General features: G+C 41.2%; 1 protein-coding gene across 4 annotated transcripts in view; it reads right to left on the minus strand.

Moving 5' to 3' along the window:
- NR3C2 (nuclear receptor subfamily 3 group C member 2) overlaps nt 1-18224 on the minus strand; it is a 382693-nt gene that overhangs the window by 29616 nt on the left and 334853 nt on the right. For all 4 annotated transcript variants that reach the window (XM_019522178.1, XM_019522177.1, XM_019522179.1 and 1 more), the window contains exon 7: nt 3225-3355. In XM_019522178.1, coding sequence (XP_019377723.1) covers nt 3225-3355 — 131 coding nt within the window. The remainder of the gene's footprint in view (nt 1-3224; nt 3356-18224) is intronic.

The raw sequence follows: 18224 nt of genomic DNA on the forward strand, positions 1-18224 counted from the left end.
AATATTTTTTATTTATTACTTATAGAGCCATCTAGATAAAAACAGAAAAAATAAACCTTTTTATCAAGACTTCTGTATTCCTCATGGTTGTTATAAAATGTGAGTTAAAGCCACCCTCTCTGTGTCTAACACTATTTCTTTTAGTTTACTGCTGTATCTGAAAATTATTATATCATGATCCCAGCTAGATTATAAAAAAGAAAAAGAAATAAGACCACAAATAAAGAGAACTCAAGCAAAACACCAGATTCTGGAGGCCTGCCCAAGTGTTCCCGATTTTACTTATTAAATGCAGCAGTGCTACTGGCAATCTCCCAAATTCTATGGGCTGGGGAAAAGCAAGAAAACAATTGAGATGTAATGTGTGGTTTCCTCCACATGTAAATGGAGTGAAACTTCCTTGATGTGGTCATCATGAAAGTTTCAAAATAAATTGTACACTGCCTGTCATGTGATTCAATTAAAAAAAATGAAATTAAAACAAGCCTGGTGTTTTCTATCACAATATACTATTAAGGTAAAGGTATTTAGAATTCTAGATTTAAAAAAAACTCTGTGGGCTGATATTTTCTTCATTTTCTTTTTGTCCTACTTTTGTCCATTTTAAGGTTGTCATGCAACACCTGGAACATCCCAAAGCTGCCAATATTTTGGTAAGCTTTCTTGTGACATTAGTGACACATTGTTCATTTAAGACTAAAATAGCTAGTTTAACTGACATAGGTCACTCTTCTCAATCTCAATGAACTCAAACTTATTTTTTAATATTCTGAGGAAAAGGTGAAATAATAAATATTTATTTTTGCTAAAGAACTATGGCCACCTTACTAGAATTACTTTAAAACATTCGTTTTTCTATAGGTTCTCCCCCTATAGATCCATTTTTATTCTACACTGTCCTAGTTGATACAGGTTACTAGAACTGCTAGCATCACTACAGTTTGGGGGGGAAGGTTGGGTAGATCCACAAAAGGACTGAATATGATTGGCTGGCAAAAAAAATTGGGATCCTCAAGAAGTCCATTTAGCTGCTGCCTATATCTAGAGATCCTTGAAGTCCTAAGTACCTAATTTTTCACCAACAGGCAAAACAATTTGAAATATTTTAGTGTTCACTGGAGCCCAAATATCCCCTCTCTCAGTTGAGTGCCTTAGTCATTACTCTTGTATACTCCTAATCTCCCTTGCCCCTGGTTATTTAAATAGTCCACATAAAATAGAAAAGCTTCAACAGAAGGAACTGACAGGGCTGTGTCCCAGGATGCCTTACAGCCTGATGGCTAAAAGTGTTCAGCTGGGAGGTAGGAGATTCAGGCAGAGAAGGGACTTGACCTAGGGTCTTCTACAGACCATGCCACTGCCACCACTGCTGTTTTGTATGAAGAAGCTGACATAAGCACCTAGCTCTGAGAGTGTACAGGATTGTGGATCCTGCATGAGGACCCATTTTCTCAGTATTTGCTATTAGTTAGCTTAGGCATCCCCCTGCTCAGCGGGCTGGTTTTGTGGATCCTTTTCTTAGGCATCTGAGCACTTAACATATTTATAAACCTTCTGCTGATAGAAGTTCCACCACCAGACTGCCACTACCTTAGGGAAGCTACCAAAGTGCATCTCCCCCATCTGCACAGCTCCACTACATCAGCTGTATCAGCATGGCGCACAGTCCAGCCTGGGAGGCACCACCTGTTAAAGGGGTCTGCTACTAGCAGAAAAATGTGGACCTGTGTGTACTGGAAACCCAGAAATGTTTTCTGGTGGGTTCCCAGCATCAGCAGAAGCTTTCTGTCATCCACAGAGTAGGCACTGCTCTACAAGCAAAAAGAAGGGGCTCTCTCATCACAGAGTGTAGATAAACACTTGATTTCTGCTGGCAAAACTATTTGTGTTGACCAAGCCCAAGTCTCTCCCCTTGCATTGTTTATGGAACAAATGCACCTAACTCAGGGCTATAAATTCCACTAGGCCAGTCTGATACTACAATAATCATCACTGCCCTGTTGTGCATCACTCCTGAGTGCTCTTCACTACTGCATTTAAGTGAAGTAACTAACATCCGTCACTTACAGTTTGTTCTTGTCCCCAGGGGGAAAATTGGGCTATGTCCCTGTGGAGGAAGGGGTGCAAATAAGAAAGTCTTAGCTTAGGTGCTGAGCTTCGCTCCACACAAGTCTTGGGTAGAGTTCCATTATGGGGACTGGGGGGGATTCATCATGCTCTTTAAACCAGGCTAAAGAGATCTCTGACTTGTACCTACTTCTAGTAGCTTATAAGTAATAGTCAGGAGTAACTGAAATGCAATATTATTCTGGCCATTTTCAGTAGTCTCCTTTTCAGCAGTCAAGCATTCTTTACTCTTCACACTATACTGGATCATTAACTAGCTGATTAACACTAGCTGTTTAATTCACTCAAGTCACAGAACCATATTTGTGGCACCACAAAAAGTTCTCTTTATAATCTTTGTGATTGGCACTGATGAAGAAAGAATATACAAAATGTTCTTGCTGCTTTAATATCAATGTTTTTACATAGTTGCTACAATGTGAATTTTAAATCTTAAAATCTAGGGGAGTAAAACAAAGTAGATTAAAAGGATGATTATTACTTACTTCTTTTAATTACGACTGAGATGCAATTATTCATCCTCAAAACAAACTCTTTGAAACACAAGCCCGTGTTTAAGAACAAAGAAAGACAGGGTAAGTTGGTGTACTTTAAGTGCAATATAGAATACCATAGCACTTACATTATTTGAATATTAGCAGTATAATCACTTCAGAGTACACTAGGAATGTACATTTGAACATGATGGCACCTGTAAGCCATCTATACTGGGGGTGCTGTGATGCAGGCAGCTCAAACACTGCAACTCCATTTCATGAGATGGCAGCACACACACCGTGTGCTTGGTTCCTTGGTTCATGCATGGAGGGATAGGGCCTGCTGCTGCTTCACCTGCTTTGGGTTATATGACACCCAGAGCACATAAAGCAGCTCCTGATGTTATGGGAAGTCGGAACTGCAGTTACAACATGCAGCTATGTAATGTGGCCTTTTCCATAATTCTTCTGTGAACCTACAGACTAGTAGGACACAATTTGGCTCTTCTTTTGTTACTCAAGTCAAATTCTCTGCACAGTTCATGAATTTCAGGTGCTGCACTCTCTCGAGCTAAATCAACCTATTTTCTAACAATTAGCAAGCATACTGGGATAACCTACCTGTGCTTAGTAGCAGCAAAACTTTCATGATGGTGTATTCTTCAAAGCTAAGTTGCAAGCGAACAAACTGCAGGCTGATCTGGTGCATTCCCTGGCAAAGTTCAAACATAGCAGAATGGCGCATCCGCTCCCTGGGAAAAAACAACCACAGAAGATTCACATGTGAGAATCCAGAATGCATGCCACAGAGAAGCCAAAGTGCAACCTAATAGCCAAACACCGAACAGAGTCCAATGATAAAGCCTACAGCTTCATTCATATTTAGAATTAAAGCTTAGAGAGGGAGTATATTTGGTCCATGTTGTTCGAAGAGGTGACCATTTCCTTGTGCTCCAGGACCATGCAGGCATTTTAAAACTAGCTGATCTTTCCTCAACCTTGTTACTGAATTCTGCCTTTGGAAGACACAGAGCACAAACTTTTTTAAACTGAGAGGTCCACTGCATTCCAGGTGGATAAACAGATTTCACTAAAAGGTGCTTAAGAGGGGACGTAATAGTAGTCTTCAAATACTTGAAGGGCTGCCATATAAAGGAGGGAAAGCACATTTTCTCTCCTGCTGCATAGAGGAGGACATAAGCCAATGGCTTGAAATTGCAGCAAAGTAAATTTAGATTGGATATCTGGGAAAAACTTCACTGTTACAACAGTGAGGCATTGGTGTAGACTGCCTGGAGGTGTTCAAGAGGAGGTTGGACAGCCATTAGTCCAGGATGATCTAGGTGTAGCTATGCCTATTTTCTACCATGGGCATTTCTCATGCTTCTGGGTTTTGCTGCTTGCTACCACTCCCCCTACCCCCTCCTTTTTCTGCTAGTTAGGGTGCTTTTAAGCTTCCCCAGAAGCATTGGGTGTTGGCTACATCTAAGGCTGGGAACTTCAGCACAGGTGGACAGACATTTCCTGCTAGGAGCAAAGCTGGAAGTTTCTCAGTAGAAGAATCTTGCCCCTCTGCTCAGGGTCAGACCGATCACCATATCTGAGGTCAGGAAGGAATTTTACCCAATGGTTAGATTGGTATGGACTTGGGGCCGGGGGGGGGAGAGGGGGTTGAGTTGCCTTCCTCTGTAGGGGAGGAGGCATGGCCCATTACCGAGGACCTCTTAAGTGTACACTGACAACATTCTACAGAAGCAAAACATTGGCTGCTGTGGCCCTGCTTTATCTGTGGCAGGTTAGGTCTATGTTGTGTCATGGTTGAGGGCAGTTTTATACAGGATTTAGATTATGGTTGTATGGGATGGTTTGGAAAGCGATGATCCTGCTTCAGGTAGGGGGTTGAACTAGAGGACCTCTGGAGATCCCTTCCAGCCCTGCTTCTCTATGACCCTATGACTATAGTAACTTTGGTTAAATGGACTTCCTGAAGGTAAACTGGGTTGATGTTATATACTGGCAAAAATAGCTAGAAAAATCAAGGGAACCATCATTAAGATTTGAGCATTAAGAGCTGAAATTATTACTTGTAATAAAGTAAATTTAAAAAAAAAGGTATTTTTAGGTTGCAAATGTATTTTCAGCATTCATGGCAGCAGGCAAGAGTCCTTGACATGACAAGATTCCAAAGAGGACATATTGTAGGTAATACCATATTGTTTATATTTTTTGAATTACATATTCAACATAGCACATTGTACAGAGAACTGGTTAAGCATATGCAATCTGAGTGGAAGAATGAAACTTAGTAGAGAGAGGGGAAAAATATAAGGCCGTTTTCTACAAAAATCAGGAATAGTTTAGACAGTGTTTTAACATACAGGCATCCAGTTTGACACTGTCTCCCACAGCCTTCTTGTTAAGAAACTAAGGAAATATAGACTGACAAAAGTACTGTAAATAGATACAAAACTGTTTTGTTCATCATGCTCAAGGAGTACTTATCAATGACTCAATGGCTAGTTGAGAGGAAGTATCAAGTGGGACTCCCTAGGTATCTGTCCTGGGTCCAGTCTTGTTTAACGTCTTCACTAATAATCTGGATGATGGGATTAAGTGGATGCTTATCAAATTTATGGATGACACCAAACTGGGTGGACTTGCTAGGATCCAGAATGACCTGAGCAGGCCAGAAAAATGATCTGAAATTAATCAGATGAAATACAACAAAGATAAATGTGAAGTCCTGGACTCGGGATGGAACAATTGCACGTACAAGTACAGACTGGGAAATGACTAGCTAGCCTGCATTACTTATTATTGCAGAGAAGGACCTGTTCAGTGCTCTTGTTGCAAAAAACCCCCTAAAAAACAAACCCCAGCCAAGAATATACTGGGTTTTATTAACAGAAGTATCACTTGCAAATCAAGGGAAGTAATTCTTCCATTCTATTTGACACTGGTCAGGTCTTACCTAGATTATGGTGTCCAGTTTTGGGCCTGAAACTTCAAGAGAGATGTGGACAGGTTGGAAAGAGTCCAGCACAGAGCAACAAAAATGATTAGGAGCCTGGGAGGTAAGACTTATGAGGAAATACTGGAAGCAGTAGAGTTATATAGTTTGCAGAAAAAGAAGACTGAGAAGGAATTTGATAACAGTCTTCAAATACCTGAAGGGCAGTTATAGAGAGGACGGAGATAAGTTTTCTTCTGTGGCTGTATGGGACAAGACTAGGAGCAACGGCCTCAAACTACAGCAGAGGAAATTTAGGTTGGAGATTAGGAAGAACTTTCTGATTATGAGGGTGGTTAATCACTGAGAGAAGCTGTAGAATCTCCATTCCTGGAAATTTTCAAGAACAGGTCAGACACTTGGCTGGAATCATGGGCAGATCCAGGTTTTTGTAATGGGGGTGAGGGACCAGTGACTTGTGCCATAGAGGTAGCTGCAGCTCCTTGCTCACAGCTTTCCCTCCCCCCAGGATGGACAGAACACACCATGGGAGCAGCAGCCAGGGACCTTTCTTTAAAGCCCCCAAATCAGGTAAGGATCTGTGCTGCACAACAGCCACTGCCACTGCCACTCTCCTCACGGTCTCCAGATGCACTAAGGACTGGGGGAGTAGAGAACTCCAGAGCCACTCCTATCCTGCTCCAGTCAGGTTGCATAAAGAGCAGGGCTCGAATTACACTTTGACTCTTAGAGGGGGGGTGTCTGCAAAAAAATAAATTGGGCTGCCCATCATGATGCCCTAATAGAATCGGAGATCCTCTCCCCCGGTTATGATTTTCAAATCTTACATGAGGGCTGTCACGTCTTATGGGGGGGGCTCAGCACCCCTGCCCTGAGCTCCCCCATAATTCGAACACTGATGGGGGGCCAGGCTCAGCTAGGGACAGAAACAGCAGCAATGGTGGCAGGTCCCTGAGCATGCTCCCAAGGCTGATCACACCCAGGTGATCTGGTAGGGAGGAGGAGCCCATTTGCTGCTCCTGCTGTCCTAAACTAAGCCCAGCTCACCACACCACCCATCTGGAGTAGGGCAGGAGTGGCTCTGGAGTTCCCCACACCTCCTTCCAGTCCCAGGTCGGTTGGGGACAGTAGAGACAGCAGCAGTGGCAGGCAGAGGAAAAGAGAGGTTATGTCAGTGAGCATGGGGAAGGGTCTTACCTTATTCATGGACTTAAAAAATTCCATGGTTGCTGCTCCTTCAGTATGAAAGTGGGGTGTAATTGCACCAGTACATTCCCCCTGAACCTGCCACTGGCTGGGATGGTTTAATCAGGGAAGATCCTGCCATGAGCAACAGACTAGACTAGATTACCTCATGAGATTCCTTCTAGCTCTACTTTCCTATAACCTTGATTATGTCTTGATTTAGATAGGGACAATCTTGCTTTGAGCAGGTGTTTGGACTAGATGACCTCCTGAGGCCCCTTTCAGCTCTATTTAAAAAAAAATCTATTATTCTATATGACCTCATCATTGTGTATACTGTGATATTATAAAAAATACAGTTGACAGTTTTAGGAGAGGAATATGAAATGAGGTCTACAGCTTATAAAATAAAATAAAATGAATAGCTGCATGATGTCTCCTTTAGACCACTGGTATATACAATGAAGGAATCGGCAGCTTAATGCTGTGGAAGGACAGAGGCTATCAGGACTCAATAATAGTGCATCAACCATTCTAGACTTCTGACTTGCTGGCATTAACATTCCTACAACAACAGATAATTCTATTTCAAAAGTTCTAGTTACTGTTTTTCTGGCAATGTAGCTCATTAAGCTACAAGAAGAAATATGTGCAAAAGTGAATCAAAGAAATTATTTTACAATTATTGACATTTACTGAATTTAGCATAATACATTAGATTCCCTACAACTTTCCCTAAAGCTTTCACCTATTAGTCAAAGTATTGCAGTTTTACTCTATGAGACTCTTAACTACCTATTGACTCCACGTGTGTGTGTGTGCACACGCATGCGTGCACGTTTATATTGGAACATAATGCCCTATTTTTTTAAATTCCCCAGGCAGTCTAGAATAAGGAAGTTTATACAAACAAAACTCTTATTCACTAATAAAAATTCCTCCCCCCATGTTAAGAGTTACATAACAATATGTCAGCATAACATACAATACAGAAGTGAAATATTTTGTAGTCATGGTTTCAAAAGACATTTACATTTTACTTTAAGTTTAGGTTACAAATTTTACTTTCTTCTTAGATCTTCAACTACTTACATTAGACTAAACTATTCTGCATTAAAATTTAGGGCAGGACTAATTACAACATTGCTGTATTACTTAAGATTACATTCCAAGCCACAAAAGGTATACATAAACGGGCATGAAAATCTGGACTACCTGGCTCATTCTGAAATTACAATTAAACTGTGGGTGTTAGGAAAAGTATTACAATTGTTTAACGACCACAACCCAGGTTTTGTTTTTTTTTTATCAGTGACATTTTTCTGAATTCCTTCAAACATTTATTCATATAATTGAGGAACTGGATGAAGTTCAACTAATTATTTTAATCAAGCAAATGGCTTTTCAAATATACAAATTGGCTGATGAAAGAGAAAAATCACACTGTGTGCAAACAAAAACGTACGTAATCTTTGTGGTGTTTTATTTCACTATTTCCTTAACAGATTTTTGTCCTTCTGAATGTTAAGAGAAATGACTCCCCATTGTTAGATGCATTCTACACTTTCTCTTGTTTTCTGACTACACCTTCCCCTTGAGATTTTTTAATACTCAGTTTTATTGTTAGTATCCAGTTTCATGTTGTTTTTGATATGCCAGCATCCATGGAATAAGGAGAAAAAGGGAAAGGACAATCAAAAAGAAACATTTTTATCACTTTGAACATTGACAAAAATACCCTGAAGACTTGTGGGAATTACTAGAAGAACAAATAGGACCAGCTATTTTTCTTATACGCCCAAAGTACAAACATAGAGAAATATGAAGTCATTGTCTCAGATACATTATAGTCTCAGGCTGTGACCTTTACTCTGGTTGAATATCGCTTGTTCACAGAGTAGTCCAGTTAACTTGCATTGGACTACTTATATGGGTAAGGACTAAAAACAAGGGAGGATTTGTAAGACCCATCCACAGATATTAAATTTAAACAAGGAGGCATATTTAAAGCTACCACACATATGTTCACATTCTAGTTTTGTCTCTTTTAGTGTTTCAGTATTGGCTGAACATTGAGTCATTACATATGTATCATGGGAATCTCGAGGCAGCTTCAGTAAGATGCATCAAGTATTTTGGGCCTAGATCTTCAAAGGTCTGTAATACTTAACCTGGTTTGGGGTTAGGGCATTCTCTTGGTAGACTCTCTCTTGCATGGCAAGAGAAGTGGGTTTAAATGGGATTTCAATTTAAGTTTCCCACCTTCCAGGTGGGGCTTTAAATACTGGTCATAAGACCAGTACCCCCTGCTCTATTTTTTTTTATGAGAAAAGGCTCATTTTGCTTTAGTACTTAGCTGCAGGAAAAGGTTCAAAGCTCTGAATCCTACTGTGAATTTGGCATCTAAGGAAACTTCAATCCTCAAGCCCTTCACTGGAAATTTCTATGGGCTACTTGAAGCAGCTCCCCACTCAGCCTGGATATATGAGGTAATTACACTGATGTAAACAATTTCTCTTGTCCATCTCCAAATTTTACATGCAACAAGATGAAATATCTTATGGTGGATGTTGTCACTATTTTTTTATTCTTCCATAAAAAAGCACACTTAAACAGCTCCTACTGTTCCTATTTATTATGCACACTGAAAATCACACTAAAATAGCTCCTATTTGTTATGTTAAACAGCATAACAAACCTCTTTAAGCATTTGCATTGTTAGTTTATTGCTTCTGACAATTTCTTTCCGGTTTTGTCACTGACATTTATTGATTTAAATTTTCTTCAAGCTGAAGAATTTTACTAGCAATGATTGCTATTACTGTATCATCTTCTACCTTCACTATTACCTATCCATACCATCTGCAACTAAAGACTGCCCTAAATTTACTTGCAGGAATTATTTGAAGACTAGCAAATTGCCTGTCAAGAATGATGGGGGGGAAGGGGGGAGTGCCGTGCTGCCGCTGCCTCCCAGGAGGCTGCCACCAGCCACCAGCCAAAGTCAAACCAGAGACAACTCCATGCTGTCTCAAACATAAACACTCAACCCAACCAAGTCAAGGCCCCACACCCTATCTGCACACAACCAATCCAGCTGCCGCTCCGTGTCCAGCCACGCATCCCTCCTCCCCTGGTCCACATCTGGCTCCTCGCCCCCCTACTTCCCCCATCAGTGTGCCACCCACTGGTCTGTGCTGCTGCCGATCCACAACCAGTTGTGCTCCCCCCACTCCACATTTGGCCCCATAAAACCTGCCCCCTACAATGTCCAGCTGTCTATGTGTTGGTCTGTGAGGAGCACTCTGATTGGTTGTTTCAGTAAGCATTGTGATTGACTGCCGAGACAACTAATTAGAGTACTCTAAGAGTGTTACAGACAGATGGACAGATAGACGGACTAAGCCCTTTTTATATATATCATATGAATATATGATGATGAGCTCAGAATACAGCTTCACAGAAAACTAGTCAAATTATCCTTCTTGAAAAGTGACCCTGTCTTTAACTTAACTGTTTTCTCAAGAGTTCTCGAAGTGCTGCAGGGAATTCACAAAATTCAACTTTAATTTGATATGAATAGTGTAAAATGAAACATTGTGCAATTCTTGGAAAATTTAAACATAAGAATCCCAGAAACAATGGAAAGGCAACAACTGCAACCTAAACAAAACAAAGTAAGAACTACAACAAACAAACAAAATACCTTACGCTATGTGCAGGACATGTAAAGTGGTACTGGAGTTTCCTATCTTGAAGCTATTAGGAAGTCAACCAAAGACAACAGTGGTGAAATGACATTATTAAATCAAGTTAACTCATTGATCAAAACTCTTATCAAAATAAAAACAGACAGACTTCTGAAGACAGACTTCACCACGACTCCACAGTATTTCATAATCAGCAGGTTCCTATTTTGTCAATTGCTGGAAATTAGGTAGTTTTAGATAATACTACAGTGCTAGCTTTTCTTTTAGACTTTGAAACCTCTTCTTCCAGGAGAAAATATTTTCTGTCTCAAGCTAAAGATAAGTCTGTGTAGAGGCATAAAAAGCCATTTTTGCACTCTGGGCAGCAGCGACAGTGACAGCTGGGACAGTGGCAGCAGCTGGGCTGGCAGCAGCAGGTCAGTATCAGTGAGAGGTGCCAATCTTGCTGCCCCCTCTAGATCAAAACTTCATGTGGATTTCATTATCGATTTCGACCTAAGAAGGGCTGGAGTCACCATCTGCTGTCACTCAGAGACAAGTGAAAAGCAATACCCCAGATTCATCTTACAAAATCACATCTTACCACAGAGAAGCCAGCATATACTGCAAATTAAAGCTAACTGATTATCAATTGAGAGCTTATTCTGGCAGAAGGCAGGGCAGAGTGGAACCTTACAGACTAATTGCTTCATTGAGGCATGAACTTTCATAGTCAACAACCCTACTTTGTCCATTCCTACCACTTGACAAAGTAGGTTGTTGCTTACAAAGACTCATGTCTCTCTAAACCAATTAGTATCTAAAAAGCCATCCTGCCCCACTTCCTGCCTATCTTCAGACTAATACCACTAAACACCTCTGAACTTATTCTGAAGTTAGTTAAACTGGTTATGACTAAATATTAGGCCTGTATGAAGCGGCTAGTATTCACTTTGGATTTGGCCAAATCTGATTCGGAGATTCAGTTCCTGCCAAATCAGCTGAAAGTCCGAATCACACAGGCCCCACTCCCCACCTGCTCGCCCAGCCCTGCCCACTTTACCAGCTCTTTGAAAAAAAAAAAAAGATTGTACTTACCAGTTGCTGCCAGGCAGTGGGTGATCCCCGCTGCCCCCCACTATTCCACATGGCCATGGGGGGGTTCTGTTACAAGCCCCCTGACCCCCACCCACTCTCCTAGCACCCACATGGCTGCCTTGCCTGCCCCAGCTCCCAGCCCTTTTAAAAAACCCAACAAATACCCCTGGACTCACTGACTCCTGCCAGGCGGGCGGGGGGGGTGACCCCCGCTGCCCCATGCTGCATGGGGGGCTCTTCCACAAGCCCCCAGAGCTCTGAGGTCACTGCAGCAGCTGGTGAATTCAGGGGGGGCAGGGGGGATCCGCCCGTTGGGCGGGGGGGTTTAATTTTTTTGTTTTTAAAGGGCCAGGAGCTGGGCCAGGCAGGGCAGCCATGGGGGAGCTGGGAGAGTAGGCAGCCATTGAGGGGCTTGTGGCAGAGCCCCCCACATGGTGTGGGGCAGTGGGGGGTGTGGGAATTTCCCCCCTCACCTAGTGAGTAGGGGCTTTTTTTTTAAACAACCGGGAGCTGGGGCTGGGCAGGGAAGCCATGGGGGGGCTGGGACAGTATGGGGGTGGGGTCAGTGGGTGTTCAGAGTGGCTGGGGGAGCAGGCACGGAATGGAGCCTGGCAGGGGTTCCCCCATGGTTCCCTCCCCCCTCAAGCCTCCCCTCCCCTACCCCCTACTTACCAGCATGGAGTCTGGGTCCAGCTCCCTGCCGCAGCCAACGGGGACTGCCCAAATTGCCAAAGTTTTCCAAATCTTTTCCAAATCAATTAGGAGAGTTTTGAATTGATTCGGGCCTTTTAATTGGTCCTTTGATTTGATTCAGATTCGGAGATTCGGCCACTGAATCAGGCCGAATCTCCTCCGAATCGAATCAGCGCCCGAAGCTTCACACAGCCCTACTAAATATAGCCTGGAAACTGGATTTCCAACCATCAGAGCAGTGAAGTTCTGGAACAGCCTTCCAGTCAGAATAGTATGCAATCAAAAACTCTGCTGCTTTTTATGTGGCTGTCTGTGCTTACAGAAGACTTAATACAATGACCCAGAACGTCCATTTCAGTCCTGTGTTCCAAAATGAAGTACATATTTAAAAGGCTTATCCAACATATAAAATAAGATCTTTTGCTCCATGTACTGAAAAAGTAGCATTTGGTCAACATTTGTACCAGCATTTGTACCAGAACAGCTTTTAAGAATCCCAAGTGCATATTCTTTACTATATATTCTGAAGCACTTGTTAATTCTGCACAAAGCGTGGCTACTCATAAATGTACATAATTGCAGCCCGAAATCTAGTAAAAGTAATTTCTCTCTGGTTAATGCGCCCATATTTAGTTACAAATAAAATGTAAATCATCTGAAATGTGGCACCATTCCCCTTTGCCCACCCCCACACGGCTCAGAGCAAAGGATATTTGATCAGCTTGAAGACACAGACAATAGAAGCAGGAATAGGAAAGGCAGGTCCTTTCCTCCTTGCTGCTAGCCAGGGAAAGACACAGGGAGACTGTAGAGGTTCCATGATATTAAAAAAAACAGTCCAAAACTCTAAAACATTGATTCTCAACCAAGATGCCATGGTACCCTGGAGTGTTGTGAGATCCTTTGAAGGGTGCCATGATAAGCAAGGGAATAAAGAGATATGCTAGGTCTGAACAGATAAGCAGGTAAATGCAGGCTCAAGCTCTGCCTGAATGATGCCCCACCCTCATAGGTCAGCCCCTCAATAAGGAAGTAAGCACTGTAATATATAAATTAGGTTTTGAAATTGGGCAGTACCCAATTTCACAAAAGTTATGAAGGGATGCCTCAAGTCTGATGAGAAGTGCCTCAAGTTCAAAAAGCTTGAGAAGTACTGCTCTAGGAAGATGATGGGCAGTACCCTCACTCGAGGCACAATGAGATGATCTACAACAGTGGTTCTTAACCATTTTAGAACCAAGGCATTTAAACCATTTATACCACTCGATAGATTTGAGGCACTGGCATTTAGTGCCCATGCTTCATTTTTTTACTACAGAACAATAATAATGGGATTCTTTTGTTGCAGAGAACTCAACATGTAAGACCAGAACAGGTGAAAATATTTTTAACACCATGGATTCCTATTTGAAAACTCTGGTACTATCTTGCGAATCATGTTTGCACACCTAACAGTGCTAATAATTTGTGACACCCCATTGGATCCTTAAAAGGATCTCAAGGCACCCTGGCTTAAAATCCCCACTCTACAACAGAAGTGTGGACTGTCTCTGCAGAGACAGACCTTTCTCAGGGCTTGGTTTGAGAAAGTCTTTCAGGATCTAAGGACTATTACCAACCTCACTACATTTCTCTAATTTTGCCTTCTCGAACATAAATAGATAACAAAACCTAAAACCAAATCTCCTACAAATATTAGCATACTAAAACAAAAAAACCCTACCAAAACAATACATTGTATTTTATACCCAGTGGAGAACAAACACTGTGTAACAAAAAGCAGTCACATTCCTAATGTACTACTGACAGGTGGTTGGATATTACTTTAATGGGCCCAATATAAAAACTTCTGCAGCACAACACAGCACGGGGATTAAGCTGAAAAAAGGACTGCCTTCAATACTGTTATTAGGCACCAATACTGCAATGGACCCAAACAAATACCTGGTATTTTGTGGGAGTTAGCACCTCTCCCCTTTAATGTTAAAAGCCAAAGAAGTTGTGATTTCTGCTTTAAAATCCATCCCTCATCTGTTTCATTCTCCTGTATATCTCATCAACAGAGGAGTGTTCCATTTCCTACTTTCCTATACAGTATGCTCCTCCAAGCACACACCTTCTGTTTTATTTTCCTTTCTACCCCAATACCTTTGTTGCAAAACATCTGCTTTTGCCACTGCAATGTAAATATTCTGAAGAGTCTGACATCAGTGATGCTTTATAAAGCAAATAAAACACAAGCAATGGAATTTACAATATGTGTATACACAAACCTAGTTATTATATATCTTATTAGCCTAAGCCATGTCCTCCCACTTTCCCTTCCCTCACTGGATGTTGCTATATCTAGTGATGCCATATCTAAACTTAGACTGTAAAAATTTCAAGCCCGGGACTATATTTTATTTATTATGAAGAACTCTCTTCACATAGGCTGATAATAAATATATGGTTATAACATACCATCAATGTATAATTTATACACGCTTGATAAATTACTGAAATAATTGTGGTTGCTTCTCCAAACTGACAGATCGAATCACTAAAACTTCTGAATGCTGTTCATCAGTCTCTACATATATACACTGTATTTTAAATGCCATTTATGAAAGGAAAGAGCTAAATAGCTGCAAAAGATTTGTTTTATTTCTTTGCCAATTTACATAGTGTCTATGGTGATAATACGTGAATGCTGTTTATAAAAAGTATAAACATAACTTGTGCAAACAGCCCACAATGGTTTTATTAAATACAGCTCCACATTTTCAAAAATGAGCAGGTAAAAGTGTAGATGACTTGTGTACACTCATGGCTGTGAGGAGGCTTTCAACACCTGGCCATTACAACTGTTGGTGTTATTGCTATAACTCTTCCACCAAGCATTGTTCATAGCAACAGTGACTGGCTTTAAATATCTAGAGATTCTGCTTAAATGTACACCAGGGATAAATTGATACCTAAAAGTGGATGAATAATATAAACTCTTGAGTTCCCCTTTCCAATCATTCTCTTTCATGGACGAAGAACAACACATCTCATTTCATGGCTCCAATATACAACAGTCTGATGACTGACACTCTTGGAAAGAAGCCATTACAGATTGAACAAGTGATGGCAAATGTTAGGGGCAGAGAGGATTGATTCTAATGCTGGGACTTGTGGCAGGCACTCCCTAATGAATTTGTTCTCATGACTACTTATGCCATCATGGATCAAGCTGCACCGCATCCTGAATTCATAGCTTTCTTTTCCCCCCAGGACTGAACATTGATACAGCATTGCTCTAGGGGGTATTTTTAAATGGTTCTCATCTTTCCCCTACACGTGAGCATATGGCACACCACAATTCTCTGTCTAGGTTTTTCTTGGGGAGCAGGTTATCAGTTAATTTTGCCTTCATAATTAGAGCAGCTGTACTTGGCATATTTGTTTGCTGTAAGACTTCAATATTTGAGATTCTATTTTATTACCTTATTTTACTAGCTTTCTCAGGCAATCTAGATGGAAGTGATTCAGCTTCTTCACATGACTATCAGTTGTCCAGTAGGACATATAATCAGGAGATGAGAACTGCTTCCTTGTAGATTCCACCCCAGAGACGTTCATTTAAACTTCCAAAGGTGCACTCATTTTAGCAATTCTTTTAATCAGTATAAACTTCAAGTGAGAGAGTGCTTCTTAGATAAGTGACTGGATTAAATTAGTTCCCACCAACTATGCACCACAGCCAGAATATCAGACCCAGTTGCTTTGCCATGTTGGAGCAATAAGACTGCCTTTCCTGTCTCCAAGTATATAGGTTCAGAAGCAAAAAATTCATAGATGGCATACTGCTTAGTAAAAGATTGACAGCTGGATTCTCTGCTGAGGTTGAACCCTTGAAATAAAATAAATATGTTCTGTATTTTACCTGAAATTAAATGAGTGAATTCTAAACATCAAAGCCGTCTCCTGAGAAAGCCCTTCCTGGAGAATGCCACTTCAGAAACAAACACTGAGAATATCAAACTCCTTAAGATTTCAACTACTTGTCCTCACTGAAATCTCACGTCTATCAACGGAGGAACTGTCACTAGCTTAAAGATACCTTTTACATATTGAAAACTTCAGCTTGTTGTTGGTAATGGTAACAAATGAGCTCCCGGCATTTTTAACTGGGAAGCTCCCCCTTCTGTTTTCCAGGAGAAAGTTGACATTCTTAAAATAATCATTATTTTAAACCACCTGCATATGACCGTCTCTTCACCAATTAGAAGTCTGTTTCCAAGCTAATAGGAAAAGGATGAGAACCGCTGAAGAGTTTAGAATTCTTGATAATTCCTGCTGTGGACTGCCAGTCGGCTCTTCTGTTAGTACGTTCCTGGAATGAACGGACGGTGCAAAATGGGGACTGGTACCTTAAAATCATGATTAGTTTATAATAAAATATCCCTTTACAGCCTTCTGTTTACATAAAAACAAGGAGAGGTCTCTTTCAGCAACCGAGGAAGATACAACTTTATTTATTTCAGTTGCCCATATATAGGGGTGGTGTTACAATGGACTAAGGTGCACACACTTTACACACAGATTATTATTGCCAAAAGCACTAGTTAACTGAAAAGAACCCACCCATACCTAGGGTAACCGTACGTCCCAGATTAGCCAGGATAGTCTCAGATTTCAGAGGCTGGTCCCAGCTGGCTGGTAAGAATTAAAATGAGTGTCTTGGAAACACAGGGGCACAAGGCGCAGTCCAGTGGGGAGGCGGAGCAGTGCAAAGCAGCATGGCGCACCAGGCAGGTAGGCAGGCAGGCAGGCACTGCTGCCCACCCACCTGCCTGCCTGATGCACCCATGCTGCCCTGCCCGCAGCACTGCCTGCAACAGCACCACTGACTTGGGCAAGTTGGGGGGCAAGAGGGAGGGGAAAGGAGCAGTGTCCTAGGTCCCCAGATTTCCTTATAGTAATCCTACCCATGCCAGCCATCTACAAGTAGTGGGCTTTCATTTACAAAGCCAAAGTTCCTCCTGGGATTTGCTAAATTACACGCCTAGCAGGCCTATCCAACAAGGGTTGTGACTTTAATTAACCCACAGACAGTAGGGAGAAAAACATGTGGTCCCAATTTTAAAGGAATCTATCTTCACTGCAGTACAGTTACAACACAACATCAATAAAGTTATGGCTGCATTAACTTTCTCCCTTGAGAAGGCAAAGATTTACTCTACAGTGCTAAGAACTGTTAAATATCACATCAATTTATATGTAATGTTGCACTGCTTTCCATTTTTAAGGCATATTAACTTTGATAAAACTCATATTAGGATTCACATTAAAATAATTAAATTCATACAATTATTTAAACCACAAAAAAATCAAGATAATAAAAGTATACAAATGGCTAATAAAACCAAATGTTTGACATAAGTAACAATTAATTATGCAGTTAATGAGAACTAAGATCGTATACATCAAAGCTGTAATCTTTCCTCTCAGTTTATCTCCTACTAAGGGAAAGACTCCACATGAAAAATAACATACAATAACATTTTCATTTGATAAAAACCTTGTAGTACTATGTATAACGATGAAATATAGCTGAGCACCCCATACATCACAATGTACACAGGCTCCCATACAGTACCTTGGCAGTAAAAAAGCAGCAGAACACTTGTCTGTCACACAGTGCCACTTTGAGGGATAGGATACGTATGACCACACATCAGCATGAGTACTTGCTACATTCTCTTGTTTAGGAGGAGACAGAAGCATTATCCTTCTTACATTGATTGACTTAGCACCAGAGATGAGGAACCTTTGTCTGGGTCAGCTGGGGAAGACTCCACTAAGGTATGTCTTCCTTTTCACTTACTTCCTTGTAGAGGCCTCCTGTTACCCCACTCCCCCAATGCCAAACTGCATATATATCATCATCCCCTTCATACTCTTACTACTACTACTTTTTTTTCCTTTTTTTTTTTAATCTGGGAGGTAAATCATTCA

This window comes from Gavialis gangeticus, unplaced genomic scaffold (assembly GCF_001723915.1).
Source record: "Gavialis gangeticus isolate Ggan-Ray unplaced genomic scaffold, GavGan_comp1, whole genome shotgun sequence".
NCBI lineage: Eukaryota > Metazoa > Chordata > Crocodylia > Gavialidae > Gavialis > Gavialis gangeticus.